This window comes from Ursus americanus, chromosome 12 (assembly GCF_024610735.1).
Source record: "Ursus americanus isolate L20-20 chromosome 12, mUrsAme1.1.p, whole genome shotgun sequence".
Classification (NCBI taxonomy): domain Eukaryota; kingdom Metazoa; phylum Chordata; class Mammalia; order Carnivora; family Ursidae; genus Ursus; species Ursus americanus.
In genome coordinates, this window is record NC_142138.1 from 22,021,747 (window position 1) to 22,042,258 (window position 20,512).

General features: G+C 42.1%; 1 protein-coding gene across 4 annotated transcripts in view; it reads left to right on the top strand.

Annotated features, from left to right (window-relative positions):
• Positions 1-19,757, top strand: part of PDE4B (phosphodiesterase 4B) — a 62,307-nt gene extending 42,550 nt beyond the window's left edge. For all 4 annotated transcript variants that reach the window (XM_087865977.1, XM_087865975.1, XM_087865976.1 and 1 more), the window contains 9 exons: positions 1,090-1,183; positions 7,285-7,463; positions 8,712-8,810; positions 8,956-9,120; positions 11,191-11,290; positions 13,190-13,344; positions 13,452-13,574; positions 14,286-14,468; positions 17,452-19,757. In XM_087865977.1, coding sequence (XP_087722103.1) covers positions 1,090-1,183; positions 7,285-7,463; positions 8,712-8,810; positions 8,956-9,120; positions 11,191-11,290; positions 13,190-13,344; positions 13,452-13,574; positions 14,286-14,468; positions 17,452-17,817 — 1,464 coding nt within the window. In that variant the 3' untranslated portion in view covers positions 17,818-19,757. The remainder of the gene's footprint in view (positions 1-1,089; positions 1,184-7,284; positions 7,464-8,711; positions 8,811-8,955; positions 9,121-11,190; positions 11,291-13,189; positions 13,345-13,451; positions 13,575-14,285; positions 14,469-17,451) is intronic.
• Positions 19,758-20,512: the final 755 nt, after the last annotated feature.

Genomic DNA, 20,512 nt, shown 5'->3' on the forward strand with positions numbered 1-20,512 from the left:
AGTCTGGCAACCCCTCAGGAAAGAAGAATCGCTCCTTCCTTGCAGAGTTGAGCTGAGCAGGACTAATCTAGAGTGGAAGCCCCTTCGGCCACCAGGACTATTCATAATTCATAAGTGCTGCAAGCCAGGCAGCTGAGTACATTTAGACAGGCTCTTGTTTCTTCGTGCAATTCCTGATTGCATTGCTCTCTCTGCCAGGAAAGAAGCAGGGAGCATAGGCTTCTTGTAAGAATGGAGTGCGAAGATGGGCTTTGTTTGGATTAGGAAATGCCCTAAATTTTGGAGACTTTGTCTTTTCTAAGTTTTGATTATTTTACCACTGAATCTGCTCCTGCTCGGCTTTCCCGGTCCTTTCGGGGGTGCTCTCTCAGAACAGTGAATTCTTTCGAAGGGATTTGTGGATTGTGGCAAGGAGAGCATTCCAAAATGCCTGAGGCAAACTATTTGTTATCTGTATCTTGGGGTTACATCAAGGTGGGTTAACTTGATTCTGTTATGTGTCTTTGATAGAATGTGAAACACGTACCTCTGTATGCTTTCTGCGGAGTAGAAAAACATCTGTAATGATTTAATTTGTGTTATCCCTTAGCCCATGGAGGCCGCTTACCGTATAATAAGGGCATGTTATTTTACATCGTATTTGAGTAGACTGTGCTGTATTTTAATCCTATTCTTTTTATGCAGCTCGATTTTTAAAGGATGCTTCTTTTTCCCCTTAGTGTTCTCTTCAACTTTTCACATATGATCTCCTCTCAAGGAGTATTTTTGAGTTAATTTCCAATAAATGTGTTTTAAGAGTTGTCACATTTTCAAGTGGAATGACCTTGACTCTATTAAAATTCCTTTCCCTATGTTTGCATCTTCAGAAGAAATCAGATGTTAATTCTAAGAAATCTTAAGAAAACCTCTTTTTTCCCTAAGGTGACGCTGGAATGATTTCGCGTTAAGGGGGTGTTTTGTAGAAGCAGTATCATTTATTTAATGGTATCTGCTCCTCTGATCTCTTGGTTCTTAGTGAAGTTGAAAACATCTTAAGTGATCGTTTGCTAATTTTTAGGTGATTAATACATTTTTCTTCTTTATATACAGTTCAAAAGAATGCTGAACCGGGAGCTGACACACCTCTCAGAGATGAGCCGATCAGGGAACCAGGTTTCTGAATACATTTCAAATACTTTCTTAGGTAAGATATTAACTGGGAAACCTGGCCCATAATTGAGATTTTTCAGTATTAATCTCTGCAACCCATCAGCGACATCCCTATGTGAGTTTGGAATGGGGTCAAGTCACAGAAAAAGCCATTTCAAGTAAGAACTAAGGAGATAACATTTAAAGTAAAAAAAAAAAAAGGCAGGAAGACGTTAAAAAAAAGAGAGAGAAAAGAATGACATCAAAGACAGAAGGTTATTATAGGATGATTATATTTCTGTGTACCTCAGGTCACCCCTTATCCACCCACCCACTTCCATCTTGGCCAAGACCTCTGAAAGGGGTGGGGGTGGGGCCCGGCCAGTCATCCAAACCTGAGGGACCAGTCTGATGGCTCTTCTGACATAGTATTCTTTACATTCTTCCAATAACTGGACTTGGAGCAAAAGATTTCCTCTTAGGTGGTTTGTAAAAGATATGGTTGGAAAATAACGGTGTGGTGATTTGACCCATGGGAATAAGCTTTGGAAGTAATTTGACTATTGCTTTGCTAAGTTATTGCTTAAAGATCAATGGGAAGAAAAGAATCTTCCCATCTCTGAAAGATTTGGCTTTCTGCAAGCTGTATCATTATCTTCCCGATCTGATGCTTTTTATCTGTTGTGCTCTGTTGTCACATTGCTGGTATGTAACACCTGACACTGTCAGAAAAGGTTTGCATCAAAGAGCCTCAGCTACTGTCAGGCATCCTGTTGGATTACTCGGGATTTCTGATCTCAGGTCTAAAGTCATTCTACTGTATTGTGAACCTATTTGGATTATATTTTTCTTTAATAAGACCTGCAAAATATGCAAATCTGTACTTTAATCTAAAGGTAGCCTTTAAATTCTGATTCTGTTGACTTTCAAATACTGCTGAATTATGCCCCTTTCTAGAACTCCACTATGCAGGGAACCAACCCGTTCTTACAGCTGGACTTCACACCTCCCTTCTTTTTGGCATCGAGACACATTCATTAAATCCATGACCGTTTGCCTTGGGGCCTTATGGAAACACACACCTCTCTCTTCTGGTTTTATTTTTAAAAATCAGTCCTATTTCTCGAATTCCAAAGCGGTTTCTGCTGTCAGCCGATCAGTCTTTGATCAGCCCAGTGCAGAGCGCATGGCATTACCAGGCAGCAGGCGGGCAGGGGCACGATGAAGTGCCTTCCCCGCTGTTTCCTTGGGGCGGCGGGGGGGGGGGGGCTTCCACACCTGGTTTTCTGCAGCGCAGTTACAACACCTTTGTCAGGGAACAAAGGAGAAGAATTTTCATATAGCCTAGCTCCGAGAGGCAGCTAGAATCTAATTGAACAGCAAGTGTTACACACGGATCCCTTTTTCTTCATCATACCCCCTTCACTCCTTTGAAGACAGACATCTTCCACTGTCCCTGTCAGACCTACTCTGTTCTGTGCAACACCCGGTCAGTTTTCATACACTGGAAGTCTTACATTTTCTAGGTTAATGACTGTGGGAGAGAAGAACAAAGTCGAGTATTGCAAGAACTCATTTTTGTTCTCACAAACATTGCGTTTTAAAATGCCGGGGCTTGTCTGTCGTCTCGGGAGAGACTCTCAAGACTGGAGTAAAGCTGCAGGGGCCCTTTGTCGTCCAAGACAGCACGGAGGCAGCTCTGTGCACCTGCGGTAGCTTTCACCAGCGCCTTGCCGAGGATGGCAAGGGCAGTTTAGCACGCTGATCTCTTTTTTATCATCATAAGCTATTAAGTGAGAAAGCTGATAAGATAATAAAGTTGAGCTCTCAGGGTCAACACTGTGTGTCTCAAGAACAGGCAGTTGTCAACGCTTTCTTGAATATTTCATTTGCAATTTGGCACATCTCTCGAGGAATACCAATTTTTTGGCTTCTTCTTATTCCAAAAATTAAATTATCAAGAACAGGTTGTGGGGGAAGGTGTTAGAATCTCAATTCTTAGAGACTCAGCCTTAGGAGGGCGTGTATGTGTGTGTGTGTGTGTGTGTGTGTGTGTGTGTGAGTGTGAACGCGTGCACGCACAAGGTGGTCCTGATCAAACAGACTAGACAGATTAAAATTTTAAATATTCTTGGGAAAATATAGGGAGAAAAAAAATCCCTTGTATCAACAAAAGATACATCAGTTGCCTCATCTGTACAATGGGAGCACTGGAATAGGCGACATTTCAGATCCCTTCCAGCTCTAACATTCTATGACTCTGATATGGACTGAGTTGATCAGTTTTGCTAAGACATACCTGGCAGTCTGAATTCTCTATAATGGACTGTAGGCTTGCAATTGGATAGTCCTAAAAAGCAAACAAACCAAACAACCAACCTTGCTTCCAAACTGCAAATGTGGGACATGGAACTCTTTTTTTTTTTTTTTTTTTTTAAGATTTTTATTTATTTATTTGACAGAGATAGAGACAGCCAGCGAGAGAGGGAACACAAGCAGGGGGAGTGGGAGAGGAAGAAGCAGGCTCATAGCGGAGGAGCCTGATGTGGGGCTCGATCCCATAATGCCGGGATCACGCCCTGAGCCGAAGGCAGACGCTTAACCGCTGTGCCACCCAGGCGCCCCAGGGACATGGAACTCTTAATCCTATCTTGTGGGGTGAATATTCCTGGAGGAATATTCCTGGAGAAGCATGAATGAAGCCTTCTTTATAAACTGTCAGATCCACAAGGGATCTTATTGGCCTTGTAGTCTAATTTCCTCATTTTATGGGAGAGAAAACAGGCCCCGAAAGGCGAAGTGACCTAATCAAGATTACTTGGCTACCATATCCCTGAGCCAGAACTAAGGCTTTGCTATCTCGACTCCCAGACCTAAATACCCTGTCACTTTAACTAGGAAAGAAGGAATTGTTAGGAATTGAGACCATATAGAAGAAAATCACATCAAAGGGCGTTTAAGTGATAGCTATATTCTTTTGGAGAAAAGTCTTTAGGAATCATGATTGTTGGACCTGAACATAAAATATGTTTTTAACCTTTCCCAGCAATATAAAAGAATCTTGTCAGAGCACGGCAGCCATCTCAGTGAGCAAAAAATGGGAAGACCTTCGAGCTTTAAGTTAAAATTAAAGAGCATTTTTGCAATAAGAGCCATTGAATGTTAAAATGTGTCATCCGGGAAGGAGGGAATCCCTACTCCAAGGATCTGTGAAACTTGTGCTGTTTCCATCGAAGAGGATGGTGTCTAGCTGGACAAGTTGAAAGGCAGGCAAGAGTCCCTTTGCGAAAGCAGGCACTTACTGATACTTTTACATGACAATGAGCTCCAGGTTGCCAGCCTGAGGAAGTAAGGCAGGATCTGCAGGAAGGGAGCATAGGCAAAGCAAGATATTTAGATATGATATTATAATTTAGTATGTATTTTTACCGGCAGAGAAAGCTCATTCTTGTAAATCCCCGACTACGTCTCAAAAGCAAAAACATAGAATTTCAAAGATGCAAGGAAAAGAACTTAGAAAATTTGCATGATCAAATGCCGTGCTCTAGTAAGAAAAGCACTTCAAATTATGCCCTTAACAAGGGGAAATGAACCATGAGAGACTATGGACTCTGGGAAACAAACTGAGGGCTTCAGAGGGGAGGGGGGTGGGGGAATGGGATAGGCCGGTGATGGGTATTAAGGAGGGCACATATTGCATGGTGCACTGGGTGTTATATGCAAATAATGAATCCTGGAACATTGCATCAAAAACTGGGGATGTACTATATGGTGACTAATATAACAAAATAAAAATTATTTAAAAAAATTATGCCCTTAACAGTGTTTTGACATGACCATATTTTACATTCGTTTTGTTTGTTTGTTTGTTTCTTTGTTTTATGCTGGCCCACGATTTCCCCACTGTATTCTAACCATTCTGTGAATATAAATCCACTAAGTGTTTATGGTGATCCTTTGAGTCTGTGTTTCAGGTTATTTCCACAATGCCCCGGCTAAGCTTTTAAGAGAGGAAATTCAGAATAGGGAAACCCATCAGTTCTTCCAGTGCCTGCCTGTATAGGGAGACACCCATTAATGTCGAACTGGCGCTGTCTGTGAATAATGGCTCTCTTCTTTACTGCGATGTTCCGGATGCGGTAGCGGTTCCGCTCGATTACTGGCTGTTGCAAGGGAACTTTAGTTAACACGGGGGAAAGCTGCTAGGCCCACTAGAGGTTTCTCTATCTGCTGTGGCCTAGGGGAATTGGACAGTCTCTTAGATAACCAGACGTGAGGAATGGTGAGGAACGGGGTCGGGAAAGACAGGGGCTACTGTGACCTTTCATTTTAGCAAAAAGTTATGATTATTAGGAGTGAAGTGACAGAGAGAAAAGTAATGTCAGAAATAACATAATAGGTAGTGTGTTTTGCCAGAGATTGTGAGACCAGAAAGAAATGTTTAACAGGAACTTCAAGGCCTGGGTTCTCTGCTATGAAGTCACTGTGTCTGGAACTGAGTAATTGCAAAATAAATATCTGTTGAATAAATTGCCCTTTGAGTTTGGACAAATTGCTGACTTCATCCGAAAAGTGAGAGTGTGGGATTATTTTTGGTTCCCAAACCTGGCTCTGATCGTCAGCGTCATTTAGGAAGCTTTTTGAAACATACTGGTTCAGTAGGCCCGGGTAGGGCTCATGAATCTGTGATTTTCTAAAGTTCCCTGGGTGCTTCTGATGCTGATGCAGGTTGGAAACCCCTAAACAAATTGAAATGACCAGTAAAATTCCTCTCCAGGCAAAAGCCATGGACTGACAAGGCTCGGTGCTTGCGGGCCCCTAAAGAGAACACGGGGGATGCTAGGGAGAGAGACTAGCCTTGCTAGAGGTGCTGACATGTCCAGGGCCCTGCTTCTGTGTCCCTGTGCTGGCTCGGCTTTGCTACATTGTCCACAGGGCCCTGGGAGCAGGCAGAGGTCTCTGGGGGAAACATGTGACCTATGCCATCATCTTGCAAGAGTTGGAAACCAATAGTCTAGGTCCCAGCATGCCATCTGGAAATACGTCATTTTCTAATGGAGAAGTCGTCTTTGTCCTAATTTTTACTGTAACAAGCAGAGATACACGTAAGAACTTCTGAGAGCTGCATTAACTCTTTCAGCCACAGGGTGTCATTCAGTTCAGTGAAGTAGCTGTTAAAGCAGTTTAATGAATGATTGCCTCCGGGCACCCACGGGCATCCCTGCGGCCTGAAAGAGTTAATGCATTTTTTCAGAAGCACTCAGGATAAAGCCCCCTGTGAAGTGAAATGGGATATTTGGTTGCTGATACTTTTAATAGCATGATATAAAGGGAAGAACCTCTGTGAGAAGGTAGATACTTTCGTCCCTAATCGTAGCTCTGCTATTACCTTGTAGCAGAATTTTTTAAACGAGTAAATGAGATCAGCATACATATTTAATAAGCATAAATAGTTTAATAAATTTAATGCCTGTGACAAACGAGAGGCATCGTTTATTATTAATTAGCAGAATGAATAAAAATAAAGCGTGAAGTAAAACTGATGTACTTTTCCTCTGAACTTCAAATGATGGTAATAAGCCAAGGTTTCAAGTCATTATTTGTAGATTATAAACCATTTATTTCTCTAACTTACAGACTGCTCGTCTAAACCGAAATGATAAGTTTTATCCAGTTAAAGTTGTTTGGATTTTTTAAATTAGAAAAATGAATACAAACATGACAAAAAGAGCAGAACATAAAGCCTGTTCTTATTAACCTGGACCTGGCTACATGAACCTTTTCTATTTTACAGCCATATAAGTTATTTAATTAAAAAAATTTACATGTACATATTGATGCCCTGCCTTGAAAATATAGAAGCGTAATTCTAAATTATGCTACAGATAGAAGGTGGAGGATTGAGTCCTACCTGTCCTGCTTGGACAACTTATTTCACTCCTTTGGGCCTCAGTTTATTTCGCAATAAAATGAAACAAAAAAAGTTTCCTATTTCTCCCATCGGGCTCCCAGGATTGTCCTGGAGATCAAGTGGGATAAGGTAGGACCGTCCTTTATAAGATGTAAAATCCATTACAGGACATTAGAAGTTGTTTTGGATGTTGCAGTGGGTTCTTACTGGCACGCAGGGGCTGAAAAATGTTTCCCTTGTTGCAGACAAGCAGAATGATGTGGAGATTCCGTCTCCCACCCAGAAAGACCGAGAGAAGAAGAAAAAGCAACAGCTCATGACACAGATAAGTGGTGTGAAAAAACTGATGCATAGTTCAAGCTTGAACAATACAAGCATCTCACGCTTTGGCGTCAACACGGAAAACGAAGATCATCTGGCCAAGGTGTGTCTGAGCTGGGGGCGCACGCATGCAGCTCTCTGCTCTACGGCAGGCAGCTGCCCAAAACGACCTACTAGAAAATAGCAGGGATCATTGTTGCTTTATGATTAAATTATAGAAGGCGGCTGGTGTGGCCTCTTTGTCCATTGCTGGGCACCGAATTTGAGACCCTTTTCCGACAACAAAGGACCAATTTTTTTAATTCAGAGTTGGATTTGTAAATGGAAGTTCCTCATGAATGAGAATCCTACAGAAGGCATACTGGGAGAATCCACAGGGTGGCCAGGAGACAGGACTGAATTGTCCCAGAGGACAGATCTGGGACTATATGCCAAGGACTATTTGGAAAATCTGCACTGATTGGCAGAGCTAAAGAAGAAATGAGAGAGGTCGACAGCACTGACTCAGAGCCCAAACCCCACCAGTGGAGGAAGGCACAGAATTCACACGTCCCCTAGGGGGTCGTCTAAGGTGACCACTGAGGTCCTTGAAGCCTTGTGACAGTAGGAAATGAGCTCCTTGTGAGCAAACAGACATTCAGGGAGGCTTTCTGAGAGATGCCATTAGAGCAAGGGGCAGGCCTCTGGAGAGAGCCTAGATCCCTTGTTCTGGGCAAGAATTCAGAATGGAATAAATTACGCCTTTAATCAGATAATCTTGGAATAATCCCACAACACAGGACCAAATAATGTTTCTCCCAGGTCAATCTGTGGCCCAAGAGCTCTAAGATAGAATAATCCATGGTTGGCATTCTTCATGACCTTTTACATTAAGTTAGGGTTGACTTCTGCACATTCTAGCAACTGAGTTTCCCCAACCTGGCCCTTTGTGATAATAACCAAAGGGTAAAGGAGTTCCCCTAAGATGGTTTTCTAGCTGTTACTAATGGGGCAGTGCTCAGTGAAGAGGAGAGACAGGGAAATGGAGCTAGAGGGACCCTAGGCACTTGCAGCTACCTCTGAATGCAACTTAGTTGAAGACTGATGTGTGGCAAATACAGGTCAGCAACTAAATCTGTATATTAGGCACACACTCTCCCTTTTCTGAAAAAAATATACAGAAATTTGTAACTAAAATAAAGAGGATACCCAACCTCCTAGGCCATTCCATTTTCAAATTTTCCTGCAACTAGAACACTCGAAATAGACACTCTAAAGACTTAGCCAGCCATTGTCCAAAAACTAAATAAAAATAATGAAGCATGCTAACAAAACTGGCCTTATTCCTAAATTCCTCTAATTTTGATTACAGGAGCTGGAAGACCTGAACAAATGGGGCCTTAACATCTTCAATGTGGCTGGCTATTCACACAATAGGCCCCTCACCTGCATCATGTATGCCATCTTCCAGGTGAGTAAAAAGGAGAGAGTATTGCTTATTGAATTCGATGGCTCTTTATGATTTTTTTTTCCATCCCAGTTTACTTTCCTGATTTGACTTTTTCCTCATTTTTGGACATCCACTTATTTATTTTCTAATCCATTTTACTACATAGGAAAGAGACCTCCTAAAGACATTCAAAATCTCATCTGATACATTTGTAACCTACATGATGACTTTAGAAGACCATTACCATTCTGACGTGGCATATCATAACAGCCTACATGCTGCTGACGTAGCCCAGTCAACCCATGTTCTTCTTTCTACGCCAGCATTAGATGTGAGTAGTTATGATCTGGTTTGCATACCTGCCCATCCTCTTTTAAAAGGTGCTACACAACATGTAACATATTTACGGAAATAATTGCACGTGTTCGAGCTGGTTCCTTATTAATGTGTAGCATCCATCAATTGGGTCGCTAGTAAAAACAAATGGCACTTCTACTTACGCTGCTTTCGAATATCAGAGTAACTCTCTCTTATGTCTCTTACGATTGAAATTGTTTAATTATCAAGCAATTAACAGGGCGCTTTATTTTTTTAAGATTTATTTATTTATTTGAGAGAGAGTGCACATAAGTGGGGGGAGGGTCAGGGGAGAGGGAAAGAGAGAATCTCAAGCAGACTCCCCACTGAATGCAGAGCCTGACGTGGGGCTCAATCTCATGATCCTGAGATCATGACCTGAGCGGAAATCTAGAGTCAGACGCTTAACAGAATAAGCCACCCAGGTGCCCCCAGGGTGCTGTATTTTTCATTCATCTCCAGTATCTAGTAAGTGGCCAGTTCAGCATCTAGTATGTAGTTTATGCTTAATATGCATATCCTGATCTGAAAGGCCCACATCATCCCAAACACTGTGAGGGATAGCACAGAAATATACTCTAAAATGTCTTATATAGTTCCTGTTGGGAGTAAGCATCCTATAGGCTTATTCTCCTGAGAATTCATAAAACTGATTCTATGGGTTGAAGAAAAAGTAAGTGAATATCTAGAACTGAATATCTAGAATTAATAATGCTGAAGCAAAGGGGAACAGTGTTCCATTTTGCTAGACATCTTGCTGAAGGTGGCTGTGACTCCTTCCTTAGTAGATTAATGCATTTCCACGCACCAGTATTAGCAGCAATGTGCCCAGCAGGCCATATTCTTCTTTGACATACAGCAATGGTAGTCAGGTCCTTCCAAAATGTGTAGGCTCACTACAGAAGGGGACTTGTCAACCCCTATGCAGCCCCACCAGATTCACAGGTTCAGTTTGGAAGGTGAAGAAAGATTCAACTGGCCCCAGCTCTATTGTTTGGATTCCATATTTCCTGAGAAAAGAAATCCAAGAAGATAGGAAAGTGAGTTGGAGCTGAGGCTGTTTTATGCCCTGAAGGAGACAGTATTATTTGTATGTTCTGTATAAGGATTATAGAGTGGGTCAACACTGTTTGTCAACTACCCGCTGTTATTGATAGGATACCTATTGTGTAGCCAGAAATTGACCACTGGGGGCCACACGTGTTTAGAGAAGGGAAAGCTCAACGTGTCCTTAAGCAGTTAGCCTTCACAGGAGAGGTGGACACTGAGCTGGCATTTAAGGAATCACAGAGGATGAAGAAAGACATTACAGCCAAAGAAAGACCTTTTAGTCAGAAGAAATATATACCTATACAAATACTAGGTTTAAGTTATCGTGTACAAGTGGGGCAGAAGAGGCTTCACAACATGGCATGAAGGAGTAGAGCAGTGGGGCATTAGGTTTCCCTTCTTAGGAATGTTCTCAGATCTTGACCATAGTAAACATTTAGTGGATAGGAATTGAAGGAATGGATGAATGATTGAATGAATGAATGAATGAATGAATGAATGAATATATGAAAGCTTCTGACCACACTACAAATTTAGCTTTGGGAAATAATTTATTGCCAGTCTTATGAGTTTAGAATTTAGCCTTTCTTCTTTAAGTTACTTAGCCTGAAAACATGAATGTTGTTATATCTCAGAGCAGAGCCAGTCTGACTTGCTTTTTTTGACTTGTATGTGCTTGTGTTATGTAAGCACCATTCTGCTGTACCGCTTACCCAACAAACAAACATCAGGCCCCACCTGATCACTCACCATGAGCATGGTGCTACTGCCTTCCTGTAAGCTCCATGTGGGCGTGGGCTTCCGCCATCATCCCTCTCACACTAGACCTTATGATGATGGATAGAATCTATGTTTAATTGTGCATTGAGACAATATGTACATCAGCAAACAATCCTTCTCTCAAAAGAATGAAACAGGATACTTTAATATGAAACTGAATAAGCAGGATAGGCCAGTGGGACATGGAGTTAAATGTTTTCGTTTTGCTCTGCAGGCCGTCTTCACCGATTTGGAAATTCTGGCCGCCATTTTCGCAGCTGCTATCCATGACGTTGATCACCCTGGAGTCTCCAACCAGTTTCTCATCAACACAAGTGAGTTCACTACTAGAGCAGTCATTTGAGATAATTGTATGATTCATTGCTTCATTTCCCCCTCTAATGTTTTCATTATGGATGATAATAAGGGTAATAATGAGGTAATCCTTCCATTCCACTCAGGCTGGTCAGACCTTTCCTGGATACTGTGTCCAGTCTGGCAACATAATTTTTGAGCTGCATAGAGAACTTGGGAAGGGTCAGAGGAGAGCCATAAAAAGTACTCAACATTTGGAAAATACAATACATGAGGAAAGAGTAACAGATGTGGAATTATCCAGTAAGGACAAGGAAAGGCTTGGGGATAACGTGATAATGATTTTCAGTGTTATGCAGGGCTCTCACATAGAATGATGCGACTCACTAGTGTCCCTCTCTACTGAGGAGGCCCAAAATGAGCATGGGAACCTCCAAAAAGAAATAAGACTCCAAAGAAAGCACTGGAATGCTTGGTCTATAGTAGGGAAGATGACCCCGGTGACATTTAGTGCTGGTCCAGCCTTATGATCGATCGCAAGCTATACTCAGTGATTTTGTCTTGCTGAAAATGTTCAGTATCCATGCCAATGAAAATCCACGAATTTCTGCTAGTGCACTATTTCTAAATGCTAAAAATCTCAGTACTTTTTCTTCTGAGAATATTAGCTATCCAGTTGTGGTCATGATTAACATCGAGTCCTGATGGTTTTATAGAAATGTTTGAGCTACTTGGCTATAAGAGTCCCTGTCCTACTTCATCACCAGAACATCTGCATGATCTGGATGTGGGGTAGATTCATTTCTAACCTCGTTCTTCTACTGAAAGAATATTAACTTTGGGCAACTACTTGGCTATTGGGTTGTATCAGCTGGCAGAGTGTGTGTCACAAATCAATCTATATACTGGCCAGTTAGCTTCACACAGAACAAATGGCTTTTCTGCTACAGCCACAGAAAGCACTAGAACATATACAGCCAGTTTGCCGAGCTGGGATTGATCACAGGGTGAACAGGGCCACGTATTCGGAGGATGTAACACAAAGAACACAGTTACAGCAGTGGTATATGAGTGACAACATGTGCAATGAGTAACCTGTCACCACACCACCATCATCACCATCACCAAAGGCTATTATTCTTTATTAAGAGAAAATGTTCCTTCCAGAATTTGTTGGCCGTATTCTCCAGTGCAGACCAGGGCTCTGCCTAACAAAAGATGTCTGATTCTTCTGTGTGAACGGCAGGCTGGAAGCTATCATTTAGGTATCCAGATGTTGCTATTTCTGACATATAGGGCCAGAGGACAGAAACTCTGACATCAAGATTGTTCTGAAAAACTATTAATGTTTTGTTGCCATATTTGTAGAAAGCTCCAAAGAGCTAAATTATGTGGATAAAAGAAAATTTCACACTCACACTATTATCATCTTTGAAAAATCAAAAAGTCACAATGGACAAGACTGGGGCATCTATAAAAAAGTGAAACAGTTTGAAAATCCTAATACATAGGATAAAGTTTAGTGGCATTTTCAGTTTCTTCCTTTCCAAAGCACAAAATGTGTGAAGACATAAAGGAAATTACAAACTGAGATAAAAATAGGGTTTAGTTGCTTGGAAATGCACTGACCTAATGTTAAATTCTTCATCTGAAATGAAGAAGGAGAAAAAGGATTTTAAAATACCGTGAATTTTAGTCAGAGAGAAAGCTTAGGCACCCACATCTATGACAAGCGTGTTTTGCTTGGAAACGGACTACTTCCCTTAAAGAGGGAAACGGTTTCTCTGATGAGAAATGACATGTGGATCTTGGTTCCTGACATCATTTGGAGAGAACTGGTTCTGATTTCACACTGAGGTCATCCAACGTTGGAATTCTGTCCCTTTCTTACTAAGTCATCATTTCCCCTTGTTTACTAGATTCAGAACTCGCTTTGATGTATAATGACGAATCTGTGTTGGAAAACCATCACCTTGCCGTGGGCTTCAAACTGCTGCAGGAAGAACACTGTGACATCTTCCAGAATCTTACCAAGAGGCAGCGCCAGACGCTCAGGAAAATGGTTATCGATATGGTAAGACTTCCTTTTGAACCCTTCACTCACTTTCCCTTCCCAGAAGGAGAAACGCCATTCTCTCTGATAAACTGAGTTTCCTGAGACTCATGTTCCTTTTACCCTAGGTGTTAGCAACTGATATGTCCAAACACATGAGCCTGCTGGCAGACCTGAAGACCATGGTAGAAACAAAGAAAGTTACAAGTTCAGGTGTTCTTCTCCTGGACAACTACACAGATCGCATACAGGTATTTGACGAAAGCCTTTGATTTAACACAGAGCCAAACCAAACTAAACCAAACAACAGTTAAGAAATGAAAACAAACATCGGTTCAGTTAGTCGCATATCTGGTTATTATTACGACTTGGGCTTATTTTAAGAACAAGCTAAGGAAAATGGACATTCAAGTTTATCCTCGAATTTATGAAGAAAAACATAACCCTATTTATTGAATTGCTGAGTTCTAAAAATAAATGGCAAAATTCATTTGTAATAGGGGATACGTGACTGCTGGTCCCAAAAGCTCGAGTTTGGATATAAATCCCATCAACTTGAAGATTGTTAGGTCTGTTTTGATTATACAAACTGCCATCAGCTGGTCTCTTTCCACAAGTGGAAAATATGAAGACATCTACTTTGAGTAATTCTTTGCATTTTTTCCAAATTGGGGAAGGGAAACGATGGCAGGATTTGACCTCTAATGTCCCTTTCAATTTTTACATTCAGTGACTGTCAGTCCGAGAAGACACACATTTTCCCTTTCAGGACTTCTATAATGGTAAATAACCAAGTCTGGCCAGCGTCACTGTAATACTATTTTTTGGTCAACACACCACAATTATAATGCAACTAAAATGTTCTTGGGGTTGGTACCAAATGTACTAGTACAAGAGGCAGGAGATGTTCTGGTGGTATTTACGCTGTATTTTATGGGATTTTCAAAACTTGATGATTCCAGGTCCTTCGCAACATGGTACACTGTGCAGACCTGAGCAACCCCACCAAGTCCTTGGAATTGTATCGGCAATGGACGGACCGCATCATGGAGGAATTTTTCCAGCAGGGAGACAAAGAGCGGGAGAGGGGAATGGAGATTAGCCCAATGTGCGACAAGCACACGGCTTCTGTGGAAAAATCCCAGGTATCTAATATGAAATTTTCAAAGTTTCTGTGAGCTCTGCTGATTGTAGAACTGGAGGGGTCTATCTAATTCTGAAGTTATAAGGAAGCAGCAACCCATTTAGTTCCATTCTGTTTGTGACTCATTTGTCTTCTCCATTACACTCAATTTCACAGGGCGGAGGCAAAGCCGTCCTCAGAAACTCATCGAAGTTTGGTCTGTGTATTCTCAAGCGGTTTAGAGAGTTGTCTATGACCTTAGCAAATCCAGCTGACTGAACTCAGAGCTGCTGCCTCCCCCCATCCCTCCAGATTTCTCTTATCCCTGTCCTTATCCAGGAGCTCAACTCTTCATCCTTGCTTCCTCCCCCCGTCTGTTGTCTCTCCGTAATCAAGTGCACTGCCAAGGGTAATCTCATTCCGCATACCTCTCCTACCTCACAGCCGACGCCCTGTCCTGTGTCCCCTTCCAAGGTTGCTTCTCTACCTCTGAGAACACGCTGACATCTTTGGGTTGTGTCCAAAGCTACAAATCCCCTGTGCGCGGAGGACTGGGGACGATATGCTGACGGCCGGGGGACGCAGAAATGCCTCAGCTACCTCTAGCTGATACTAGAAAGTATCAGTGTCCTTACAGAGGCTTCAGGGCATGCTGAAATGTTATTTTTTTTTTCAGGGCACCAAATGGCCTGAGCCAAGTAGTCCTGAGTAAGAATGGGTCTATAGGCTATGCCAGGTCTTTATCACAAAACCATGAAGGATGCTTTTTGTTAGTGTTTATCCTATTTCCCCATTACCTCCTACCCCCAAACTTACGTATACTTGTAATATTGATGCAGAGTTCCCTTGCAGTTGTTTTTTTTTGTTGTTTTTTAAAGAAACCCAGTCAAATGAGTTTGAAATCTGTGAAAGTGCTCTAAAATTCTAATAAGCTATAAAAATGTATCCTAACATTCAGTTGTCAGGGCCAATTCAAATTCCCTAAAACCTTAATTCGAACAATTAGTTATTAGTTAATTAGTCAATTAGAATAATGCCCATTTATTATCAACAGTGATGTTTTATATTTATATGGCATTCTGTGGGGTTTTCCACACACTTTCCCAGACCTTGTCCTATTTGAACCCCCACACAGCTTTGTGAAATAGACACAGTGGCTACTTTCCCAGTGCATCAGGTGGAGACGCTGTCCCCTTGGCTCATTTCACCAGTTCCTGAGTGACCCAGCTGCCCTCCGCCCAGAGCTCTTCAGTCTCCATCACCGTAGGCAGGTCTCCCTGTTGCCATGACATCATTGTCCACTCTGGTGTCTCCCGCAGATGGGCTCTGGCAAGCATTGTCTGAGTCCCCTGGCAATATAGCCCTTGACAATGTGCTCTTAGGATTTGTAGAGCTCTCTCCTCCCGGAGCCCAGCAAATAAGCAACTAGAGGCTACCTTTCAAAAAAGTGCTGAGCATTTAGCAGAAGCAAAACAAATAAAGAAAGGAAACGACTGCACGGTGTTCAGTTGATTCCATTTTCTCCATTGCCTTGGGCTTGTTTTTTCGGGTCCCTGGAAAACACCTTGAAAGTAATCTCTAAAATCGATTAAATACACATAAAGAAGGAAAAGGGAGGAAAAGGGATTGGGTGGAAGCAAGAGAAATATCTGAATCATTTGCAGTCAAGTTCACGTAACCAATGCAGATCAGAGATGTCCCTGACTTTGGTGTGAGTTATGTTAAGACTAGGGAAGCACCAGGGAGGAGAAGATAAATGATACATAGGTCAACAGATAGGTGATAGGCAATGAGATAGATAGATAGATGATAGATAGATAGATAGATAGATAGATAGATAGATAGATAGATGATGGAAAGAAATATATAGCTATAGGTAGATATAGATAAAAAAGAGTCACATATGAACTTTGATATATTGAATGATTTGCCGAAAACCAGAATGTTGTTACAGGAAAGGTTTCCAGTAGTGTGGAAAGAACAGCTGAACCATGTCCCATGGATGCATATACGTTGCTCTTGCTCATTTACCTCCAGATCCGGACCCAGCATCTCTCCAGTCCCCCAGACCAGGACAGGGGAATTCCATTCCCTCATTCAACTACTGCCTATTCTTTTTCACAACCTGCTCCCACCCCCAGTGTTTCCTGTTTGTCCGACAATGGGGAGGTCAGCATAAGGCCACGGAGCCAGCTCATGCAGGATGCATAGCCCCTGTGTAAACCATAACAGAGCCATAAGCCTCGTATTTATTCACAGGAACACTAGCAAAGGAACTGCTTGATTGTTTTTATTTTCCCTCCTTTCTCCTGATGGAAGTGACTGTACCCTGTGGATCTAGGACAATTGCAGACATGTCCACAGAGAGGTTGTTTGTTTGTTTAGGCACTGGAAGTATCTTCAGATGTTTTACCAAAGTCATCTACAAACAAAAGCATTCCACGGAACTTGAGAGATTTCAGAGTCATCAGGGGCTGTCTCCTCTTCATTTTGGAACAGCGGCATATTTTAAATTTATCAGGGAAAGAATCTTGAGTCAGAACTCATTAGACCTGGAGCTTCCTTCTTCGGAGAATGACTCACAGAATCCAAGTAGTGACAAAGTCATTCCCAGCCAGGGTTGCATCCAGACTTCTTATCTGGCACACAGAAGAGGAAAAGTAGTCAGTTATAGTGAGACAAACCCAGGCTTCAACACTGGGTTGAAGTCCCAGCTCTACCACTTACTGGCTCTGTGATCTCTGACAAGATATTTCATCTCAGTGAGTCTTAGTTTCCTCCTTTGTAAAGTACAGGTAATAATACTTCGCGGACATAAGAGCAATAATGTATGTATTACATCCAGTGCAGGGTGTACTGTGTAGTGTATGCTCAAATTGGGGAATCCATCATTATTGATCTCTCTTGGCTTCTTGTGGCTCTTTCTTTGTCTAGAAAGCAGGACAGCTTGTTTGGTTTTCAAGAGCTCATCATAATAATCGATGTGTAACCTTCTTTTTTTCCAGGTTGGTTTCATTGACTACATCGTGCATCCACTGTGGGAGACCTGGGCAGATCTGGTGCAGCCTGACGCCCAGGACATTCTGGACACATTAGAAGATAACAGGAACTGGTATCAAAGCATGATACCCCAGAGTCCCTCACCCCCACTGGACGAGCAGAACAGAGACTGTCAGGGTCTGATGGAGAAGTTTCAGTTTGAACTCACCCTTGAAGAGGAGGATTCCGAAGGCCCTGACAAAGAGGGAGAGGGTCACAATTATTTCAGCAGCACAAAGACACTTTGTGTGATCGACCCCGACCATCGGGATTCGCTAGGAGAGACTGATGGAGACACTGGGGCAGAAGACAAGTCCCCAATCGACACATAATCGCCTTCTCCGTGTGGAGATGAACATTCCACCTTTGACAAGCATGCCAGCTGGATGGTAGGGCCAGCCCGTCACGGGGGCGTAGGCCTGCACGGGACAAGGGCCATGTGGCCTTTCCAGTTACTTGAGTTTGGAGCCAGAATGCGAGACCGTGAAGCAAACAGCAGTTCAGAAAATCCCACGGTTGACTTGCCTTGTTTGCAAGCTTAGTGGAGAGCTGAAGCTTTATCTGGTACTGGAGGCCAAGATCAGATCCTGAGTAAATGGCTTGAAAATGGAAGACACAAAACTGAGAGATTTTTCTGCACTAAGTTTTGGGAATCTGTCCCCTCTAGTGACTGAACTGACTGATTAATAACTTCATTTATAAATCTGTTCACCTGTCCCCTTGTCTGCCAACCTGTGTGCCTTTTTTGTAAAACATTTTCACGTCTTTAAAAGGCCTGTTGAATACCTAGAGTTTAGTATCAACTTCTACACAGATAAGCGTTCAAAGGTGACATAATCTTTTTTGAGTCTTTCTGGGGAAAAAAAAAGGAAAGAAAATGGTCTTCCTTCTTTCTTGGGCAATATCTTTCACTTTACTACAGTTACTTTTGCAAATAGGATAACCACATTCTACTTCCTTCCGCTCCCATCCCATCCAGCTTCACAGTGCCTGTATAACTTATCTCTGTCTGCCCGCTTATAGCAGTATTTTTTTCTCCTCTTAGAACTTCACTTATTGTGCTGCAAACAGAATAAAAGTGAACAAATGAAGAGGTAGGAAGGGATAGTCATGTCGTTCCCAGTAACAGTCTGTGTAAAATTCAGCTCTGTGAGGCAGTGCGCCATGTTGTGTCCCGAAGCCCTGAGCCACTGGGCGCTGCACGCCCCCCGCCATCATGTCCCCTCCCCCACATCGCTCTCTACCCAGTGACACACCGTTTTCAATTTGATGCTGCCGTCTTTCTCTTGCACTGCCTTCTGCGCTAACACCTCCATTTCTGTTTATAACAGTATATTTATTACTTCATGTATATAATGTAATGTTTTATAAGTTATTAATTTATATATCTAACATTGCCTGCCAATGGTGGTGTTATATTTGTGTAGAAAACTCTGCCTAAGAGTTGCGACTTTTCTTGTAACGTTTTGTATTGTGTATTATATAACCTGGACATCGCTTAAGAGAGACATACGACCCCCTCCCTGGTGAGGACATTTGTGGGCTTTTATTGAGATGGTCTGCCCTCTTCCCTGAGTTGCTCATACCGCACAACCCCTTTGTGAACCAGTTTTGGAAATAGGATTCTCACATTCGATACTAAATGGTTTATACTGAGCTTTTACTTTTGTATAGTTTGATAGGGGGAGGGGGCAAGGGGATGTGGTTTTCACCCATGTTCGATCCAAATCTGTGTACGCATGAGCTGGGTTGTAACTGGGTCCTGGTGTCATCGTGGCTTTGGTTTAAACAGCAACACTACACTTGCTCACAGATGGTTCTTCGGAGTGTTCCCAAACTACTGACTTTGAAGCGAAAGCCTCCTGCCTGCCATTAAGCAGGAATGTCATGTTCCAATTAATTACAAAAACAAACACAATAAAACAATGTGAATTTTATAATAAAATGTGAACTGATGTAGTAAATTATGCAAATGTGAAGCTTCTGATAACACTTGTTAGCCCTCTTATTGGCTTCAGTCTCCATTTGTAAAATATATTCCACGCTTTCAGTTCAGCATTGTAACTCACTAGTTAAAGAAATGGCACAAATGTGCATGACCAATGGGTGTGTATGTCTATGAACACTGCATTATTTCAGGTGGACACTTTCTTGTTTTCAAACGTTGCTCACAATGTATGTTATAGTATTATTATTATTATATATTGTGCTCAGACGCATTCGTAAGAGACTTTTATATGAAGTGAATAAACAAAAGCATGATTAGATTAGACTGTAGGCCCAATTATTTTGCGGTTAGTTCTGACCTATTAAAAGCAGATCTTTCTTTCTCTTCTCTCCTACCCTACCCCACAAAGAAAACCAACCACTTTGCCTGGCCAACCTCTCAACTGAAGTTTCAGAATCTGTGTCCAAAAAGTCCCCTAGCTTGGAACGTTTCACATGCTCTTAGCAAATACCCGCACAGCTCCGTGGTGCGGGAGGCGGTTAAAGGAAAGCAAACAAACCACTTTAAGAATCTGAAACGTTTAATCCACTAGATAAACCAAGGGAATCCCCAGCTTGGCTGGGTCCTCCCGAAAAATGAATCACAGAATCACAGAACACGAGCTTATGTAGTCAGATGGTCCCACTGATTCATTCGACACATGAAGAATCTGAGGTCCGAAGAGTCATCTTCAAGCGCCATTGACAGAGCCGTGGTTGACTCTCATGGTCTTTTCGGTGATTCCTGGGGTCTCCTATTGATCATATGCTTATGCTTTTCTTTTTGGAAAGAGCTGTAGAAATATCATAGGCAGAATACTTCAATGCTTTGTTGAAATTTTAAAATCAGCTTTAAAAAATGTTATCCTAAGAAGTGTGTGTGTGTGTGTGTGTGTGTGTGTGTGTGTGTGTGTGTGTGAGGAGGGCCACAAACAAGAATCAGAATATTTTAACCATAGGGAACAGTGAACTAGTAAGTGGGTCTGCTCTAGAAGAATTCCCCTCAAGAAACTAAAGTTACTGAATTTCTTTACAAAGACA